Below are 21,796 nucleotides of genomic sequence, written 5' to 3' on the forward strand. Positions count from 1 at the left end.
TGGTTTGAAATGCAAGCATCATGAATGTTTAAAGAAATTCCTATTTGGTTTGAAATGCAAGCATCATGAGTGTTTAAAGAAACTCCTATTTGGTTTGAAATGCAAGCATCATGAGTGTTTAAAGAAACTCCTATTTGGTTTGAAATGCAAGCATCATGAATGTTTAAAGAAACTCCTATTTGGTTTGAAATGCAAGCATCATGAGTGTTTAAAGAAACTCCTATTTGGTCTGAAATGCAAGCATCGTGAGTGTTTAAAGAAACTCCTATTTGGTCTGAAATGCAAGCATCGTGAGTGTTTAAAGAAACTCCTATTTGGTCTGAAATGCAAGCATCGTGAGTGTTTAAAGAAACTCCTATTTGATCTGAAATGCAAGCATCATGAATGTTTAAAGAAACTCCTATTTGGTCTGAAATGCAAGCATCATGAGTGTATAAAGAAACTCCTATTTGGTTTGAAATGCAAGCATCATGAGTGTTTAAAGAAATTCCTATTTGGTTTGAAATGCAAGCATCATGAGTGTTTAAAGAAACTCCTATTTGGTTTGAAATGCAAGCATCATGAGTGTATAAAGAAATTCCTATTTGGTTTGAAATGCAAGCATCATGAGTGTTTAAAGAAACTCCTATTTGGTTTGAAATGCAAGCATCATGAATGTTTAAAGAAACTCCAATTTGGTTTGAAATGCAAGCATCGTGAGTGTTTAAAGAAACTCCTATTTGGTTTGAAATGCAAGCATCATGAGTGTTTAAAGAAACTCCTATTTGGTTTGAAATGCAAGCATCATGAGTGTTTAAAGAAACTCCTATTTGGTTTGAAATGCAAGCATCATGAGTGTTTGAAGAAACTCCTATTTGGTTTGAAATGCAAGCATCATGAGTATTTAAAGAAATTCCTATTTGGTTTGAAATGCAAGCATCATGAATGTTTAAAGAAATTCCTATTTGGTTTGAAATGCAAGCATCATGAGTGTTTAAAGAAATTCCTATTTGGTTTGAAATGCAAGCACTGAGTGTTTAAAGAAACTCCTATTTGGTTTGAAATGCAAGCATCATGAGTATTTAAAGAAACTCCTATTTGGTTTGAAATGCAAGCATCATGAATGTTTAAAGAAATTCCTATTTGGTTTGAAATGCAAGCATCATGAGTGTTTAAAGAAACTCCTATTTGGTTTGAAATGCAAGCATCATGAGTGTTTAAAGAAACTCCTATTTGGTTTGAAATGCAAGCATCATGAGTGTTTAAAGAAACTCCTATTTGGTTTGAAATGCAAGCATCATGAGTGTTTGAAGAAACTCCTATTTGGTTTGAAATGCAAGCATCATGAATGTTTAAAGAAACTCCTATTTGGTTTGAAATGCAAGCATCATGAGTATTTAAAGAAACTCCAATTTGGTTTGAAATGCAAGCATCGTGAGTGTTTAAAGAAACTCCTATTTGGTTTGAAATGCAAGCATCATGAATGTTTAAAGAAACTCCAATTTGGTTTGAAATGCAAGCATCGTGAGTGTTTAAAGAAACTCCTATTTGGTTTGAAATGCAAGCATCATGAGTGTTTAAAGAAACTCCTATTTGGTTTGAAATGCAAGCATCATGAGTGTTTAAAGAAACTCCTATTTGGTTTGAAATGCAAGCATCATGAGTGTTTAAAGAAACTCCTATTTGGTTTGAAATGCAAGCATCATGAGTGTTTAAAGAAACTCCAATTTGGTCTGAAATGCAAGCACTGAGTGTTTAAAGAAACTCCTATTTGGTTTGAAATGCAAGCATCATGAGTATTTAAAGAAACTCCTATTTGGTTTGAAATGCAAGCATCCTGAGTGTTTAAAGAAACTCCAATTTGGTCTGAAATGCAAGCATCATGAGTATTTAAAGAAACTCCTATTTGGTTTGAAATGCAAGCATCATGAGTGTTTAAAGAAACTCCTATTTGGTCTGAAATGCAAGCATCGTGAGTGTTTAAAGAAACTCCAATTTGGTCTGAAATGCAAGCATCATGAGTGTTTAAAGAAACTCCTATTTGGTCTGAAATGCAAGCACTGAGTGTTTAAAGAAACTCCTATTTGGTTTGAAATGCAAGCATCATGAGTGTTTAAAGAAACTCCAATTTGGTTTGAAATGCAAGCATCATGAGTGTTTAAAGAAACTCCAATTTGGTTTGAAATGCAAGCATCATGAGTGTTTAAAGAAACTCCAATTTGGTCTGAAATGCAAGCATCATGAGTGTTTAAAGAAACTCCTATTTGGTCTGAAATGCAAGCACTGAGTGTTTAAAGAAACTCCTATTTGGTTTGAAATGCAAGCATCATGAGTGTTTAAAGAAACTCCAATTTGGTTTGAAATGCAAGCATCGTGAGTGTTTAAAGAAACTCCTATTTGGTTTGAAATGCAAGCATCATGAGTGTTTAAAGAAACTCCTATTTGGTTTGAAATGCAAGCATCATGAATGTTTAAAGAAACTCCTATTTGGTTTGAAATGCAAGCATCATGAGTGTTTAAAGAAACTCCTATTTGGTTTGAAATGCAAGCATCATGAGTGTTTGAAGAAACTCCTATTTGGTTTGAAATGCAAGCATCATGAGTATTTAAAGAAATTCCTATTTGGTTTGAAATGCAAGCATCATGAATGTTTAAAGAAATTCCTATTTGGTTTGAAATGCAAGCATCATGAGTGTTTAAAGAAATTCCTATTTGGTTTGAAATGCAAGCACTGAGTGTTTAAAGAAATTCCTATTTGGTTTGAAATGCAAGCATCATGAGTGTTTAAAGAAACTCCTATTTGGTTTGAAATGCAAGCATCATGAGTGTTTAAAGAAACTCCTATTTGGTTTGAAATGCAAGCATCATGAATGTTTAAAGAAACTCCTATTTGGTTTGAAATGCAAGCATCATGAGTGTATAAAGAAATTCCTATTTGGTTTGAAATGCAAGCATCATGAGTGTTTAAAGAAACTCCTATTTGGTCTGAAATGCAAGCATCGTGAGTGTTTAAAGAAACTCCTATTTGGTCTGAAATGCAAGCATCATGAATGTTTAAAGAAACTCCTATTTGGTTTGAAACGCAAGCATCATGAGTGTATAAAGAAATTCCTATTTGGTTTGAAATGCAAGCATCATGAGTGTTTAAAGAAACTCCTATTTGGTTTGAAATGCAAGCATCATGAGTGTATAAAGAAATTCCTATTTGGTTTGAAATGCAAGCATCATGAGTATTTAAAGAAACTCCTATTTGGTTTGAAATGCAAGCATCATGAGTGTTTAAAGAAACTCCTATTTGGTTTGAAATGCAAGCATCATGAATGTTTAAAGAAACTCCTATTTGGTTTGAAATGCAAGCATCATGAGTGTATAAAGAAATTCCTATTTGGTTTGAAATGCAAGCATCATGAGTGTTTAAAGAAACTCCTATTTGGTTTGAAATGCAAGCATCATGAGTATTTAAAGAAACTCCTATTTGGTTTGAAATGCAAGCATCATGAGTGTTTAAAGAAACTCCTATTTGGTTTGAAATGCAAGCACTGAGTGTTTAAAGAAACTCCTATTTGGTTTGAAATGCAAGCATCATGAGTGTTTAAAGAAATTCCAGTATTTGGTTTGAAATGCAAGCACTGAGTGTTTAAAGAAACTCCTATTTGGTTTGAAATGCAAGCATCATGAGTGTTTAAAGAAATTCCTATTTGGTTTGAAATGCAAGCATCATGAGTATTTAAAGAAATTCCTATTTGGTTTGAAATGCAAGCACTGAGTGTTTAAAGAAACTCCTATTTGGTCTGAAATGCAAGCATCGTGAGTGTTTAAAGAAACTCCTATTTGGTTTGAAATGCAAGCACTGAGTGTTTAAAGAAACTCCCATTTGGTTTGAAATGCAAGCATCATGAGTGTTTAAAGAAATTCCTATTTGGTTTGAAATACAAGCATCATGAGTATTTAAAGAAATTCCTATTTGGTTTGAAATGCAAGCACTGAGTGTTTAAAGAAACTCCTATTTGGTGTGAAATGCAAGCATCATGAGTGTTTAAAGAAACTCCTATTTGGTTTGAAATGCAAGCACTGAGTGTTTAAAGAAACTCCTATTTGGTCTGAAATGCAAGCATCATGAGTGTTTGAAGAAACTCCTATTTGGTTTGAAATGCAAGCATCCTGAGTGTTTAAAGAAATTCCTATTTGGTTTGAAATACAAGCATCATGAGTGTTTAACGAAACTCCGATTTGGTTTGAAATGCAAGCATCCTGAGTGTTTAAAGAAATTCCTATTTGGTTTGAAATACAAGCATCATGAGTGTTTAACGAAACTCCGATTTGGTTTGAAATGCAAGCATCCTGAGTGTTTAAAGAAACTCCTATTTGGTCTGAAATGCAAGCACTGAGTGTTTAAAGAAATTCCTATTTGGTTTGAAATGCAAGCATCATGAGTGTTTAAAGAAACTCCTATTTGGTTTGAAATGCAAGCATCATGAGTGTTTAAAGAAATTCCTATTTGGTTTGAAATGCAAGCATCATGAGTGTTTAAAGAAACTCCTATTTGGTTTGAAATGCAAGCATCATGAGTGTATAAAGAAACTCCTATTTGGTCTGAAATGCAAGCACTGAGTGTTTAAAGAAACTCCTATTTGGTTTGAAATACAAGCATCATGAGTGTTTAACGAAACTCCGATTTGGTTTGAAATGCAAGCATCCTGAGTGTTTAAAGAAATTCCTATTTGGTTTGAAATACAAGCATCATGAGTGTTTAACGAAACTCCGATTTGGTTTGAAATGCAAGCATCCTGAGTGTTTAAAGAAACTCCTATTTGGTCTGAAATGCAAGCATCCTGAGTGTTTAAAGAAACTCCTATTTGGTTTGAAATGCAAGCATCCTGAGTGTTTAAAGAAACTCCTATTTGGTCTGAAATGCAAGCACTGAGTGTTTAAAGAAACTCCTATTTGGTCTGAAATGCAAGCATCATGAGTGTTTGAAGAAACTCCTCTTTGGTTTGAAATGCAAGCATCCTGAGTGTTTAAAGAAATTCCTATTTGGTTTGAAATGCAAGCATCATGAGTGTTTAACGAAACTCCGATTTGGTTTGAAATGCAAGCATCCTGAGTGTTTAAAGAAATTCCTATTTGGTTTGAAATACAAGCATCATGAGTGTTTAACGAAACTCCGATTTGGTTTGAAATGCAAGCATCCTGAGTGTTTAAAGAAACTCTTATTTGGTCTGAAATGCAAGCACTGAGTGTTTAAAGAAATTCCTATTTGGTGTGAAATGCAAGCATCCTGAGTGTTTAAAGAAACTCCTATTTGGTTTGAAATGCAAGCATCGTGAGTGTTTAAAGAAACTCCTATTTGGTCTGAAATGCAAGCACTGAGTGTTTAAAGAAACTCCTATTTGGTTTGAAATGCAAGCATCGTGAGTGTTTAAAGAAACTCCTATTTGGTCTGAAATGCAAGCACTGAGTGTTTAAAGAAACTCCTATTTGGTTTGAAATGCAAGCATCGTGAGTGTTTAAAGAAACTCCTATTTGGTCTGAAATGCAAGCACTGAGTGTTTAAAGAAACTCCTATTTGGTTTGAAATGCAAGCATCATGAGTGTTTAAAGAAACTCCTATTTGGTTTGAAATGCAAGCATCATGAGTGTTTAAAGAAACTCCTATTTGGTTTGAAATGCAAGCATCCTGAGTGTTTAAAGAAACTCCTATTTGGTTTGAAATGCAAGCATCGTGAGTGTTTAAAGAAACTCCTATTTGGTCTGAAATGCAAGCACTGAGTGTTTAAAGAAACTCCTATTTGGTTTGAAATGCAAGCATCATGAGTGTTTAAAGAAACTCCTATTTGGTTTGAAATGCAAGCATCATGAGTGTTTAAAGAAACTCCTATTTGGTTTGAAATGCAAGCATCGTGAGTGTTTAAAGAAACTCCTATTTGGTCTGAAATGCAAGCACTGAGTGTTTAAAGAAACTCCTATTTGGTTTGAAATGCAAGCATCATGAGTGTTTAAAGAAACTCCTATTTGGTTTGAAATGCAAGCATCATGAGTGTTTAAAGAAACTCCTATTTGGTTTGAAATGCAAGCATTGTGAGTGTTTAAAGAAACTCCTATTTGGTCTGAAATGCAAGCACTGAGTGTTTAAAGAAACTCCTATTTGGTTTGAAATGCAAGCATCATGAGTGTTTAAAGAAACTCCTATTTGGTTTGAAATGCAAGCATCATGAATGTTTAAAGAAACTCCTATTTGGTTTGAAATGCAAGCATCATGAATGTTTAAAGAAACTCCTATTTGGTTTGAAATGCAAGCATCATGAATGTTTAAAGAAACTCCTATTTGGTTTGAAATGCAAGCATCATGAGTGTTTAAAGAAACTCCTATTTGGTTTGAAATGCAAGCATCATGAGTGTTTAACGAAACTCTGATTTGGTTTGAAATGCAAGCATCATGAGTGTTTAAAGAAACTCCAATTTGGTTTGAAATGCAAGCATCATGAGTGTTTAAAGGAACTCCTATTTGGTTTGAAATGCAAGCATGAGTGTTTAAAGAAACTCCTATTTGGTTTGAAATGCAAGCACTGAGTGTTTAAAGAAACTCCTATTTGGTTTGAAATGCAAGCATCATGAGTGTTTAAAGAAACTATTTGGTTTGAAATGCAAGCATCATGAGTGTTTGGGACCCACTGGTTAGAATGGGATAGAAACCATAAATTATTCAATAAAATCACCCAGACTTTTCATTTTTAAAATCAGTGGTGGTGGTGGGTTTACAAAAATAAAGATGAAAGTATCAACATATAAATTCCTCCAGATTTTCTGACTTTTCTTAGATGAAACATACACCAAATTGTAAACTGCATCAATTCAGATCTGCTTTTACACAATTTAGTGGTGGATCAGGGTGTATAGCTGACGTAGATTCGATTTTGCATAATGTGGTGGTGGACTAGGGTGTAATGTCAACCTAGATTTTCTTTTGCTGAATGTGGTGGTGGACTAGTGTGTACAGTCAACCTAGATTTTCTTTTGCTGAATGTGGTGGTGGACTAGGGTGTACAGTCAACCTAGATTTTCTTTTGCTGAATGTGGTGGTGGACTAGGGTGTACAGTCAACCTAGATTTTCTTTTGCTGAATGTGGTGGTGGACTAGTGTGTACAGTCAACCTAGATTTTCTTTTGCTGATTGTGGTGGTGGACTAGGGTGTACAGTCAACCTAGATTTTCTTTTGCAGAATGTGGTGGTGGACTAGGGTGTACAGTCAACCTAGATTTTCTTTTGCAGAATGTGGTGGTGGACTAGGGTGTAATGTCAACCTAGATTTTCTTTTGCTGATTGTGGTGGTGGACTAGGGTGTACAGTCAACCTTGATTTTCTTTTGCAGAATGTGGTGGTGGACTAGTGCATACAGATGACCTATATCTGCTTTTGCACAATGTAGTGGTGGACTAGGACTATGTACAGTTGACCTAGATCTGCTTTTTCATCAGATGGTCATGGATTTGTGGAATAGGATCCTGGTGAACTGATTGATTGGTGTGTACAATAAACGTAGATCTATCACACAGTTTGATGGTGCAACAGGGTCCTGGTGAACTGATTGATTGGTGTGTACAGTAACCCTAGATCTATCACACAGATTGATGGTTGAACAGGATCCTGGTGAACTGATTGATTGGTGTGTACAGTAAACCTAGATCTATCACACAGTTTGATGGTGGAACAGGGTCCTGGTGAACTGATTGATTGGTATGTACAGTAAACCTAGATCTATCACACAGTCTGATGGTGGAACAGGGTCCTGGTGAACTGATTGATTGGTGTGTACAGTAAACCTAGATCTATCACACAGTTTGATGGTGGAACAGGGTCCTGGTGAACTGACTGATTGGTGTGTACAGTAAACCTAGATCTATCACACAGTTTGATGGTGGAACAGGGTCCTGGTGAACTGACTGATTGGTGTGTACAGTAAACCTAGATCTATCACACAGTTTGATGGTGGAACAGAGTCCTGGTGAACAGATGGATTAGTGTGTACAGTAAACCTAGATCTATCACCAAGTTTGATGGTGGAACAGGGTCCAGGTGAACAGATGGATTAGTGTGTACAGTAAACCTAGATCTATCACACAGTTTGATGGTGGAACAAGGTCCTGGTGAACTGATTGATTGGTGTGTACAGTAAACCTAGATCACACAGTTTGATGGTGGAACAGGGTCCTGGTGAACTGATTGATTGGTGTGTACAGTAAACCTAGATCTATCACACAGTTTGATGGTGGAACAGGGTCCTGGTGAACTGATTGATTGGTGTGTACAGTAAACCTAGATCTATCACAAAGATTGATGGTGGAACAGGGTCCTGGTGAACAGATGGATTGGTGTGTACAGTAAACCTAGATCTATCACACAGATTGATGGTGGAACAGGGTCCTAGTGAACAGATGGATTAGTGTGTACAGTAAACCTAGATCTATAACACCGTTTGATGGTGGAACAGGATCCTGGTGAACTGATTGATAAAGCAGAACATGACCAAAATTAGTAAATTCTACATTTTGTGGAAACAAGGTCCCATAGATTCTTTAAAATTTATACCAATTCTTCAATTTTTTCGGCTTTTTTAGACAATAGATTAAAAAAAAGTGAGCAAAATTGTGAAATTTAGCAGGATTTTCACATTTGTACATTTAGATGCAACCCTGGAAAAGGGTATGTTGCCATGTTTTAACATAATACAATTAATGAGATGACACTGGCATCCTGAAGCGTAAAGCATGTGCAGCAAAACTTACTAAATTGTGAAAGAGTTCCAAATGTCTTGTATGCTTTTGGCTGATGTTATTATTTACTTTACATGATTGTTTTGCAATTATTATTTTTTAATAACAGAAATCACAATCTGGTCATTTTACATTGAATCACCTTTACAGCGTTATGATGTACCTAGGTGAACATTGACATCATGTGGATAACATGAGAAGGTAATGATCACCTCATTCTGAGCTGCTCAATAAGCATTATTTGACAAATGCAGACTGCATTCAGATTTTTAAGTGACAAGAACATACTACGTGATGGCCGATCTAAGTAAATATGTCACTGTACTTTTGGTTTAAGTAACTATGGTAACAGGGAGTTTTGATAAGCAGGGGAGTTTCAGTCAGTAAAAGCAAGAGGGATGTCAAACCATCAGTTGTGATTAAATAATAATACAAAAAATCTTATATTTTCAGGTATTAAGTCCAGACAAAGATCTATTAGATTTGAATCATCTGATTTGGTATATAAGGAGATGGATGCAAGAAGCCAGTCATCCACTGATCATTTTTTTTTTCCTTTGTCCTTTCAGTCACCTACAAAGCATTCCTTGATTAACAAGCAGTCATTATTTCCTCCTTCTAGACAGTTTGTGTCTAATGTGATCTAGACTGGTTATGATTAAATTGTACATTACTTTTCATACCATATGTGCCCACAAAAAACTCACATGCCATATTTAATATATATATTTGTCAGAAAACTAACACAATATTTAATACCAAATCTGCCCACACCATATTTAATATCATATTTGCTCTCATAAGATCCAATACCATGGTGAACATCATAGATGCTGATCTGCCATCAAAATGTACCAAAAGGAAAGATTAAACATTACAAAAAATTTAGGAAAGTAAATGTTTGCAAATCAGTCTAAAGATAAAGTCACAGAAAAAAAATTGAAGATGTTAAAATTCTTTAGATAAAGACAATAAAAAAAAGAAAGGAACAGGAAAATAACAAATCCCTAAACTATAAAGGCATGAAATCGTAAGTACCTAATAGTGACTGGCATAAACCCAGATTATCAACTGCATTGTGTCATGAGTTTACGGCATATAAATTGAAGAATGCAGAGTAGACACTAATCTAAAAGTGCAATGTGCAATGGCAGATATAATGTATGATATTCACAGTGGAAATCACCATTAAACAGAAACAAATACTGCAACATTTTATACTTTGAGACATTTTCTGAAACTTGTGTGTCTAATTAGTGACAGCCAGACAGGATATAATCCACGTCAATAACACAGATTTACCCTATGAACTCATGTACAAGTCAAATCCCAACTGCACACAACATAGACTGTGATCTGTTGTTGCATAATTCATTGGCAGATCAGGGTCAATCTTGTTTGTTCCACTGATTACATCTAACAAATCACACAGAACTGATCTGCATGCACATAATGTGACCTCTCCCTTCATAACTTGTGCACAATGGGGTCCACAAACAAAAGCGAGGGCGTGAGTTACTCGTAAGACTATTGTCTACGTCAAAACTCAAGTTTTGATTTTTTTTCAATTAGTACAATACTGATGCCGTGATTTCATTGGAAATAATAGTGAAGCTTCTTATCATCCTTGAGGATATCTCTAAGTGCCAGTTCAGGAATTCTCTGAAACTCGCTTGCCCACAATGGACTGTATCTGTGAAATCAAGCTCTTTATTTTATGAAGTATTCATTTTGCTTGGCTACCTTGTTATCTTTGATCACAGTTATGAAAGAGTCGGTTAATTTAAGGTAGTTTATGTTACGTACACAATATTTGTAACAGTGTTTGATTTATCCATAACCCGACATATGACCGGGACCACTAGATTTCAAGTTTGTAGGATTTGTGTGCCTTTGTAACTTTTCTTGTAATCGACCTCCATTATTTGATTCAAAAGACATAATTAACATGATAATACAAAGGAGGCCAGCTTTTAATTCAGTGCTATATTACAACAAATACTTCTGCAAGTCAGTTATCAAAACACGGTCTGCACTTAGGTTCTCAGAGAAACGCTTGCAGACATAGCTGTTATGGTAGAGTGACACATTTTATGTTTAAATACATATTGCATTTATGATGATTACACTTAAAAAGAACTAAAAGATAGAATTAAAACACAAATTTCACATAACAAAAACTATTTAATTGGTATTTAAGTATTAATGTACTGCCAACACTAGGTGTAAGTGACATTTTCATTTTTTGAAATTTCCTTGAATATTTTTAATAACGGTGCACTAAGAATGTCGTTTGGAAAGAAAATGTAACCACTTATATGACTTCTTGATAACAGCTGATAATTTCAAAAGGTTAATTAAAATTTCAAGATCCTATCTACCATTTTCGACTATAAAACGAGCGATATATCAACAATTAAGTTACAAATTTTGATCATGATTTTCTTCAAGTTTTAAGAAATAGGGATCATTCTTTTGTATTTTCTGGTTTAAAAAAATGGGATCCATGCCTGACCCCACGTTTTAAGCAGGTTGATGAGTTACCAGGGTGCGAGTTATCGAGGGAGTGCTGTATCTGGAAAGTGTGCAGTTTGTAGTTATAAGCATGAATATATTGTAACTACAGATAGGCCACTGTAACTACAGATAGGCCATTGTAACTACAGCTAGGCCACTAACTACAGATAGGCCACTGTAACTACAGCTAGGCCACTAACTACAGATAGGCCACTGTAACTACAGATAGGCCACTGTAACTACAGACAGGCCATTGTAACTACATATAGGCCATTGTAACTACAGCTAGGCCACTAACTACAGATAGGCCATTGTAACTACAGATAGGCCACTGTAACTACAGGTAGGCCATTGTAACTAGAGATAGGCCATTGTAACTACATATAGGCCACTGTAACTACAGCTAGGCCACTAACTACAGATAGGCCACTGTAACTACAGATAGGCCACTGTAACTACAGATAGGCCATATAGTCTCTGAATGGAAAACCAATTTGTCCATCATGCATAGCCAACTGTCTGCACCAGACATTAATCCAAAATCATCAAAACCAATTCTACTTGCCATGGTGTATGTACTCTTTGCATTTGTTAAATCACAAAATTCCCCAAAAAACGAGCATTACCATTTTTCAAGACAAGAATTTAGTGCTGTGTAGCTGAAAATGGTCAGTAATTTGAAACAAATTTACAAATAAAATTCATGTCACATTTACCTAATTTTTCAAACTCTAATGAAGCTGTAAATTTAAGAATTAATCTAATTTGAAATATGTAACTGTGACAGTAACTTCATGCAGGGCATTGTGTTAATTTGAAATGTTTTACATACTGCTATCAGAGATGTTCCAAGGATTTTATCACAAGGAGGACCCACCCACCCCATCACAAACATAAGGGGCCAGTAGAACACAAATGAGGAGGAGGAGGAAATGGCCATAGTTGAATATTTACGTAACACTTCAATACCCATGTCTTTCGTCCTGATCCACTCTGTAAGACACTACTGAAATCAAAATCTTAAAAGACGTTGCCTCATTGTTCATCAGCCTAATCAATTTCTTACCTGTGTATGAATATTGTTCTATACTTAGAAACCCCTTTCACACCTCACAGGTATTGCCTTTTGGATAATTCTGGTCCAAAATAACATTTTTCACTAACATAAGCTCTGCCAAAGTCTATTTTTCTTGATTTAGTACTCTACTGACTACTATGCCAGATTTACGGTTCCAGAACGCTGTATTAGGACTCTAAGTCCATTAATGCCTTGTTCAAACAGAGGTATTTTTTTCAACTACGTACATGTATATTTACTTTTTAACTTCCAATTTTAGATTCTTACTTTTTAGATTTATCGTAACCTTTATGCTAGGGCTATACTGTTTTCTGCACATGATCTGGGAGGGCTAAATTGTGACAAGAAAAAAAACGAAAATTGTACACTACTTTTAAATTGTTGTGCTAAACTGTGATGAGAAAAGGAACTAAAATTGTACTTTACTTTTAAATTACTTTTGTTTTATTTGTCTGTCAGCCTTTTCTACATTTAATTTGTCTTATTTGTCTGTCAGCCTTTTCTACATTTAATTTGTCTTATTTGTCTGTCAGCCTTTTCTATATTGAATTTAAAAATACCACTGAAATGAGGGGTTGATTTGATCAGCTTGCCATCAGTTTTTGTTCAACGAGTATTATTACATGATTAGGCTGGAGTTGGCGTGTTTTGATGTGTGACTTCGTGATAAACTAGTGTACAAAACTGCAAGAATTGCATGTGGTACAAGTCTGCTCTCGTTATATAAACTTTGTGAGCAGGTATTTGCTGTATCGTGTATGCACTTAACTGATAATGTAAGAACTCTAATCATACTCAATTGTTGTTTACCAACATTTGCTGCTGCTCCTGAAAAGGCTTTGAACACTTGGGCAGAATCTAAGTATCAGCTAAATATATAGGTTATCTATATCTTATAAATCTGATATTCCTCTGGAGTCCACACCCCACCCCTCCCCAGCCCATGTAATTAAATTTGTAACTCACATACGGTTTTCTATAATCAGGAACCATGATCTTGGCTCCTGGGGAGACAAGTGTTTTCATAGTGTAATAAATTAACATTATTGTGAGAAAATCATAAAATATGGTAACCTGATACAACATTAGGCTCATAATAAAATCACTACCAAACTTTCCCTTGTACTTAACACAGGATGATCATTCTAATATGAACTAAGGTGATCCTTTATTCCAATGTTTACTTACAGGATGATCATCCCAATATGAACTAAGGTGATCCTTTATTCCAATATTTACTTACAGGATGATCATCCCAATATGAACTAAGGTGATCCTTTATTCCAACTTTTACTTACATCCCAATATGAACTAAGGTGATCCTTTATTCCAACTTTTACTTACATCCCAATATGAACTAAGGTGGTTCTTTATTCGAACTTTTACTTACAGGATGATCATCCCAATAAGAACTAAGGTGGTCCTTTATTCTAACTTTTACTCACAGGATGATCATCCCAATATGAACAAAGGTGGTCCTTTATTCCAATATTTACTCACAGGATGATCATCCCAATATGAACTAAGGTGATCCTTTATTCCAATGTTTACTTAAGGATGATCATCCCAATATGAACTAAGGTGATCCTTTATTCCAATGTTTACTTACAGGATAGCTATGGCATTCAGCTTCATCTTGGGACTGCAGCTCCTGGTGACAGTTATCACATGTTGTGTGCCGAGTGCAATTTACAACATCTGCATGCTCCTACAAGCAAAACACCGTTAGTACCAAAGACAGTAAAGTCTCGTGTGAATTTCATCTATAGACTTAATCCTTGTGCTGAACTCTGGGGATATGGGAGGGAGGCTACCTTGTACAAATCTTGTAAAGTTTAGAGGCATCATTTATGAAAAAAAATCTTTCTCACGTTAAAGTTTGCTGTCAAGTTTGTAAAAGCAGCAAGTGTGTGCTTATTTTTGGAGAAATATGATTAATAGTATCATAAATTTTAGAATGATTAATTTAAGGTAAATACAACTTCAACATTTTGAAAACCTGGCTAACCAGGCATTTTTATGACCAGATTAATGAGACTTGACTGTAGTCTTCAGAGTAATCCCCCTTTGTTCACATGCTTACAGAGAATTTTGCCCAGAGTGAAATATTAGGTAATATTTGAAATCTATTTATAAAATCAATTGATATTTTATTGTGATATGAAGATTACATGCTTCACACAGCATTAAAATAAAAATTTAATAAACTGGGTATTTTGCTTTCTTATTGAAATTTTAGAAAAATGGGTTGGGGGTTGGGGGAATGCTGTTTCTTTTATACATTTCATATGCCATTTTGCAAACATAGCAAATCCCAAAATGCACAACCATATTCAGTCACGGACATTAAAGATTTTTTTAAAAACTCTTCCAACAAGAGTTATTCAAAGAATTGATGCTCTACAGTCTGTAAAAAATCTGCAACAATTTATAAGAAGTCCATTCATTCTCTCTTTTTATTCCTTTAACCCATTGTCTCAGTACTCAGTCTATCTCTGATATTCCTGAGACACCAAAAAGCCAGAGTTTGGAAACAAAAATATTTTTCTCATTTGTTTAAGATTAACATGTTCACAAAATAAGTGTTGCTGTTGTTGAAGGTTGAATCCAATTTTTCAGCACAAAATAGGCTATACAGTAATACCTCATGCATTCGTGTTTCTGGATTCGCAAATTCACAGATTCGCGAAATTTTCATTGGTACCCTCTACGTACATGTTTTCTTTATTTTATTGAATTGTACCTTCGTTATATGACTTCTGTGACATATGAAGTTTACCTAGTTTACCTTCCTGACAATAACAAAGAAAATGTCAGTCATTAAGTTTAAGTTTACAGTCCCATTCGTTACTTGGTTTTACCTTACTGTGAGTGCAAAACAAAACGGCAGCCAATGAATTAGTATAGGGGTAATATTAGTATACATGTACCGTACTGTAAATGCGCTAGTGTGGCAAATACCCATTAGGCGATACTGTACTCTATTTTTACGTCAACAATTTATTTCTCTTTTTAAGGGTAATGTATTAAGCTAACTTTTAAATGAAATTAAAGTGCTTTGGGAGCATGATTTGGGTTATATTTAGGGTTTAAACCCTAGAAATAAGCATTTATTAGCATTTTTAGTGACTCGTACCAAACATTCGTGATTCCTCCTGATCTGCGACTGGTTCTGGAACCTAACCTCGCAAATGTTCGAGGTATTACTGTACATGCATCAGCATGATTTTAATATAGGACCATCATTTAAATAACTACAAAAAGTGTTTTAGTTAAAGCTGATAAAACAATCCATTCAGGCAAAGTCCTAACACGATTTCCATGATGGTTGTTGTGGTAACCATACAAGGAGAACATACTGGCATCATTTTCATTTTGGACTAACTACAAAGTATAAGAAATGATTCAGTGGTAACCCTGTGTCAATATAACAATTCATTTAGAAAGGGATAAACAGATTTTCAAGATGGCCTATATTGCAACCATTTTTAGAGATAAGATTGAAACCATTTTCAAAAAAGACCAATTGCACAAAGAAGAATTTGAGTAAATCCCTGTGTCAGTACACCACTTCTTCGATAAGTCGCGCCCTGATAACGTGCAAACCCACTTATAACCTGGGATCAGGCATGGATCCCATTTTTTAAACCAGAAAATACCTAAAAAATTGATCCCGTTTTGTTGAACTTCGTGATCAAAATTGGTAACGGAAACTTTGATGTATCGCTTGAAAACGGTAGATAGGACCTGGAAATTTTAATCAACACTATGAAATATCAAATTTAAAAATAGATCATACAATTTTTTTACATTTTCTTTCCAAACAACATTCCCAGTAAACCACAATTAACGATATGTAAGGAAATTTCGATTAATGAAAATGTAACTTACACAGAGTGGAGGCAGTACTTTAATAAATAAATACAAACTAAATTAAAAAAATTATCAATTGAAATTTGAGTTCTATCTTTTAGTTTCTTTTAAGTGTAATCATCATAAATGCAATGTGTCCTCTTGAAATTAAATGTAAAATGCGTCAATCTACCGTAACAACTATGTCCATGCGCATTTCTCTGAGAACCTTATTAAGTGCCGATTGTGTTTTGATAACTGACTTCCAGAATTATTTGTTGTATTGTTGCACTGAATTAAAAGCTGGCCTCCTTTGTAATATCAAGTTAATTATATTTTTGAATCAAATAAAGGAGGTGGAATAAAAGAAAAGTTAAAAGACATGAAAAAACCAACAAACTTAAATCTAGTGGCCACGGTCGTATGTAGGGTGAACTCACTTCATTCGATCAATTGAACACTTATAAATGTTATTGTGTATGTAACATAAACTACCTTAAATTAACCAACTCTTTCATAACTGTGATCAAAGATAACAAGGCAGCCAAGCAAAATGAATACTTCGTAAAATAAAGAGCTTGGTTTCACAGATACAATCCATTGTAGGCAAGCGAGTTTTAGAGAATTCTTGAACTGGCACTTAGAGATGTCCTCAAGAATGATAAGAAGTTTCACTATTACTTCCAATGGAATTATGACACTAGTATCATACTAATTGAACAATACAAAAATTGACTTTTGACCTAGACGATTGTCTCACGAAATAAATATCGAGTGTTTTTGAAGAAAAAAAAGAATCTTGTTTGATGGTGTACCAACAGTTAGTCTAGTTCCCTGCTCTATGGACTCCCGATTTGGCAGGATAATATCAAACACCACTATGCGAACCAGACTCATCAAGAAAACAAAAAGAAGCGATGAAATACACAGATTTTTTCACGTACACGTGATGGATGTTGAAACCAGTTGGAACGATCTTTCATATGTTGGACATTTCAAAAATAAATGTTGTTTAAACAGAATAACGAACAACTTTGTTAGAAAAAGTGCATTATTAAAAATTATTATCGACGTGATTGTAAAATGAGGATTAAATCAATAAACAGCCCAGTTCCCTAACACTACTTCCCCCCCCATAGTTTTCTCAATGTCAAAGTGATTTTTTCCAATTTTTGTAGGCCCCTCGGTAACTTGCGCCTCATTTATCATGCAGTCTATGTTTGTGGACCCTGTTGTGCGTGACTTATCGAGGGAGAGGTGTACAACCATCAGTTCATCAAGAGTACAAAAAAAGACTTCCAAAGACTGTCATCATGGCAGTCGTCTGCATCATTAAAATATGGCCCAACAAGACATCAAAAGTCTTTAAATAAAATTCCCATGCTGCTATGATTATTGTTCAGAAGGTGTACCCATAACAAGATTTTCAAGATGGCCTCCACAGCAGCCATGTTGGACATCAGATCAGTAGTTTTAACTAAAACTCTCTAATTATCACAAGAAGAATGAGTAAAAAATCCATATCAATACGATTTATATCATATCATATCATTACTAGGAATATGAAGAAAAACTAGATTTTCAAGATAGTCACCAAAGGCAGCCATGTTGGAGTTAGACTGGCATCATTATCTGCCAGATCTAACTTGATATCAACAGTAGCTTTCAATAAAATGCCCTTGTCAATACAACAATTGTTTAGGGTGAGTATGATTACACAATTTACAAGATGGCAACTGAAAAAGCCATACTGCTAACAAGGCATCATTTTCATCTAAAACCATTTGCAAATCAAACAAATCTTCCAGTGAAAACACCATGACAATTTGACCATATGTTTATGTAGAACAACAAGGAAAATATTTTCCATATGACCACTGTGGTGGCAATAATGGAGGCACCATTTTCATCTAGAACCAACATTACATTATAATAAGTCATTCAATGAACACCCCATGTCAATATACCATCAATGATGTTGTCGTTGTTGTTGTTGTTGGGCTTAACGCCATTTTTCAGCACATGGCAGCCAGCATTAATGGTGGAGGAAGAACCCAGGAAGAACCCAGGAAAACCCCGGAAAGAACCACCGACCCACGAGAAGCTACTGGCAAGCTTTCTCACATACCCACATTGGCCGAATCTGAAACTGGAATCCACGCAGACAGAGATGAGATGGCAGTGATCCATAACAGAGAGTGCTTTAGATCACTCGGCTACTCTGGGTCCCTAACCATCCATGAATCAAAAGCACTAGTGAAATATTTTAAAGATGGCAACCATCGTAGTCATGCTGGATATTAGCTTGGCACCATTTTAAAGACCTAATAATGTTTCCTACCTTAAATATTTTCAGCATGTTTTTTATGTTTTCTAATTTTATGGTGCTTGTTTTTTGTAATCTTATCACTATATGTTTTTTATGTTATAGGTGTTGTCTAATGCTGTAAAGCGCTTTGAGCTTCTAATCATTAGGTGCTATACAAAGTCCTCATTATTATTATTATTTTCATCTAGGACCACCTACATATCGTACAAAGTTTCCCAGTGAAAACATGTCAATGTGACCATCTGTTAAGAAGGAGTAGCAATAACAATATTTTTTAAGATGACCAACACTTTGGTTGCAAACTTAAATGTTCAAGGAGTACCATTTTCACCTTGAGCCAACTAGAACCTGGAATGAATATGTGTGTAAAGTTTCTTGGCAATCTTCCTAGTAGCAAAGTAACGATGAGACACATGTATGCCAGATGGACAACAGATGATAGGCCGTCATATAAGTTTTTTGAAAGAGTATCTTTAAGATTTCAAGAAAAAGAAAAGAACAAGTATGTTCCTCAATGTCATTTGTAAAATATAAACATGTTGATAACCGAAGTCCAGGAAACATATTCTACAGTCAAAGTTATAATGGTGGGACCAATCAATGTATGATACAACCATGATACTGAAGTGCAGACAAGCAATTAATATCCATTCACCCAGTGTTTAAATTCTATAATGGTACCAGCCAAATTAATATCCATTCACCCAGTGTTTAGATACTATAATGGTACCAGTCAAATTAATATCCATTCACCCAGTGTTTAGATACTAAAATGGTACCAGTCAAATTAATATCCATTCACCCAGTGTTTAGATACTAAAATGGTATCAACCAAATTAAGATCTATTTACCCAGTGTTTAGATACTATAATGGTACCAGTCAAATTAATATCCATTCACCCAGTGTTTAGATACTAAAATGGTACCTGTCAAATTAATATCCATTCACCCAGTGTTTAGATACTAAAATGGTACCAACCTAATTAAGATCTATTCACCCGGTGTTTAGATACTATAATGGTACCAGTCAAATTAATATCCATTCACCCAGTGTTTAGATACTATAATGGTACCAGCCAAATTAATATCCATTCACCCACTGTTTAAATACTATAATGGTACCAGTCAAATTAATATCCATTCACCCAGTGTTTAAATACAGTTATGGTACCAGCCAAATGCTGCTGACATCAGCTTACTGGATACCACAGCCTGCATGAATGTAGAATTTTGTCTCATTTTTTTGCACCATTTCGACTTTGTATCCTGTGCAAATTGTTTCCATGTGCTAGTCTGCTTCCTTCTAATAAAGAATGTTTAACAATGGAGCCAAGGAATTTAAGTACTTTTCTCACAAACCATCCAAGATAAGATAAAGTAAGTATTGCATGAAATGCAAAAGGGCCACTGATTTAAACAAGTGTGAAAAAGCTTTCAGAGTGAGTTCAAGATAATGCAATTGTGTATGACAAGGACTGCAAACTAGGATTATAAATCTTTAAATGCAATAATTCTTGCATTACAGAGACAATGTTTTGTCATTTAAAGTACAAGTGAAGGTTACTGAGGGCAAATTGTTGATCAATATCTTCATTCTTTTTAAACAAAATCATGTTTTGTCTGGAATAAATGAATCATCTCATAACTGAAAAAAGTGTTTACATTTTTTCCTCTATTCAGATAAGAAAGCTAATTCTGAATCAATGAACCAATGCATTATCACTGTAGCTCCACTCATTTTGCACAGACTGGTTAATGTTGATCACAGCCAAATACCTTATACACTCACTTACAAATTGAGTCCAACTACAAACAATATAGATCCTGATTTGCTGCATCATAATGCACTTGCAGATCAGGGTCCATGTTCTTTGTTCTACTAATTATTCCTTACAAACTGCACAGACCAACATCTGCCAGCACATTATGCGACAAAAGATCTGGGTCTGTGCAGTTTGCAGTTGGAGTCAACTTATAAAGGAGTATATACGGTAAAATATTCAGAAGGAAATAACAATCTGAATGTGATAGGATGGTTAAAAAATGGCATTCAACTGATAATGGAATTCATTATATCACATCTGACCATTAATTGTACATTTAATCCAGTCTATAGAGAATGTACTAGGGACCACAAAAACCTGTCCTCTGTTGACAGGTGCCCTGTATAAAGAGGCTGACACTCATAAATATGAGAAATGACTTTGATGTCCTTTACATACTCGTGTCCTTTATTTTGAGGTATTTTATGCATATGCACACTTCAGTGGAGATACTATATCACATTCACCCAAGTCTTTACCAATGATTTGGCTGAATGTGGCATAGTCCAAATCATCACTGGCTAAATATGGCATAGTCCAAATCATCACTGGCTGAATGTGGCATAGTCCAAATCATCACTGGCTAAATGTGGCATAGTCCAAATTATCACTGGCTAAATGTGGCATAGTCCAAATCATCACTGGCTGAATGTGACATAGTCCAAATCATCACTGGCTAAATGTGAATTATTTCAAATCATCACTGGCTAAATGTGGCATAGTCCAAATCATCACTGGCTGAATGTGACATAGTCCAAATCATCACTAGCTGAATGTGACATAGTCCAAATCATCACTGGCTAAATGTGAATTATTTCAAATCATCACTGGCTAAATGTGGCATAGTCCAAATCATCACTGGCTGAATATGGCATAGTCCAAATCATCACTGGCTGAATATGGCATAGTCCAAATCATCACTGGCTGAATGTGACATAGCCCAAATCATCATTGGCTGAATATGGCATAGTACAAATCATCACTGGTTCACTGTGGATTAGTCCAAATCATCACTGCTTTAAAGTGGGTTAGTCTGAATCACCATTGGTTGAATGTGGATTAGTTCAAATCATCCTTGGCTGAATGTGGCATTGTCCAAATCATCACTGGCTAAATGTGATATAGTCAAACCATCATGGGTTGAATGTGGGTTAATCCAAATCATCATTGGTTGAATGTGGATTAATCCAAATCATCACTGGTTCAATGCGGCATAGTCCAAATCATCACTCGCTGAATGTGACATAGTCCAAATCATCATTGGCTAAATATGGCATAGTCCAAATCATCACTGGCTGAATATGGCATAGTCCAAATCATCACTGGCTGAATGTGGCATAGTCCAAATCGTCACTGGTTGAATGAGGCACAGTCCAAATCATCACTGGTTGAATGTGGCATAGTCCAAATCATCACTGGTTGAATGAGGCACAGTCCAAATCATCA

General features: G+C 35.1%; 1 protein-coding gene across 4 annotated transcripts in view; it reads right to left on the bottom strand.

Moving 5' to 3' along the window:
• Positions 1-21,796, bottom strand: part of LOC149776139 (uncharacterized) — a 332,110-nt gene that overhangs the window by 83,732 nt on the left and 226,582 nt on the right. For 3 of the 4 annotated variants that reach the window (XM_089942418.1, XM_089942419.1, XM_089942421.1), the window contains one exon: positions 13,956-14,054. The exons of the other annotated variant lie outside the window; for it this stretch is intronic. In XM_089942418.1, the coding sequence (XP_089798544.1) occupies positions 13,956-14,054 (99 nt within the window). The remainder of the gene's footprint in view (positions 1-13,955; positions 14,055-21,796) is intronic. 4 annotated transcript variants of the gene reach the window in all.

This window comes from Sinohyriopsis cumingii, chromosome 18 (assembly GCF_028554795.1).
Source record: "Sinohyriopsis cumingii isolate HCF-2022 chromosome 18, ASM2855479v2, whole genome shotgun sequence".
Classification (NCBI taxonomy): domain Eukaryota; kingdom Metazoa; phylum Mollusca; class Bivalvia; order Unionida; family Unionidae; genus Sinohyriopsis; species Sinohyriopsis cumingii.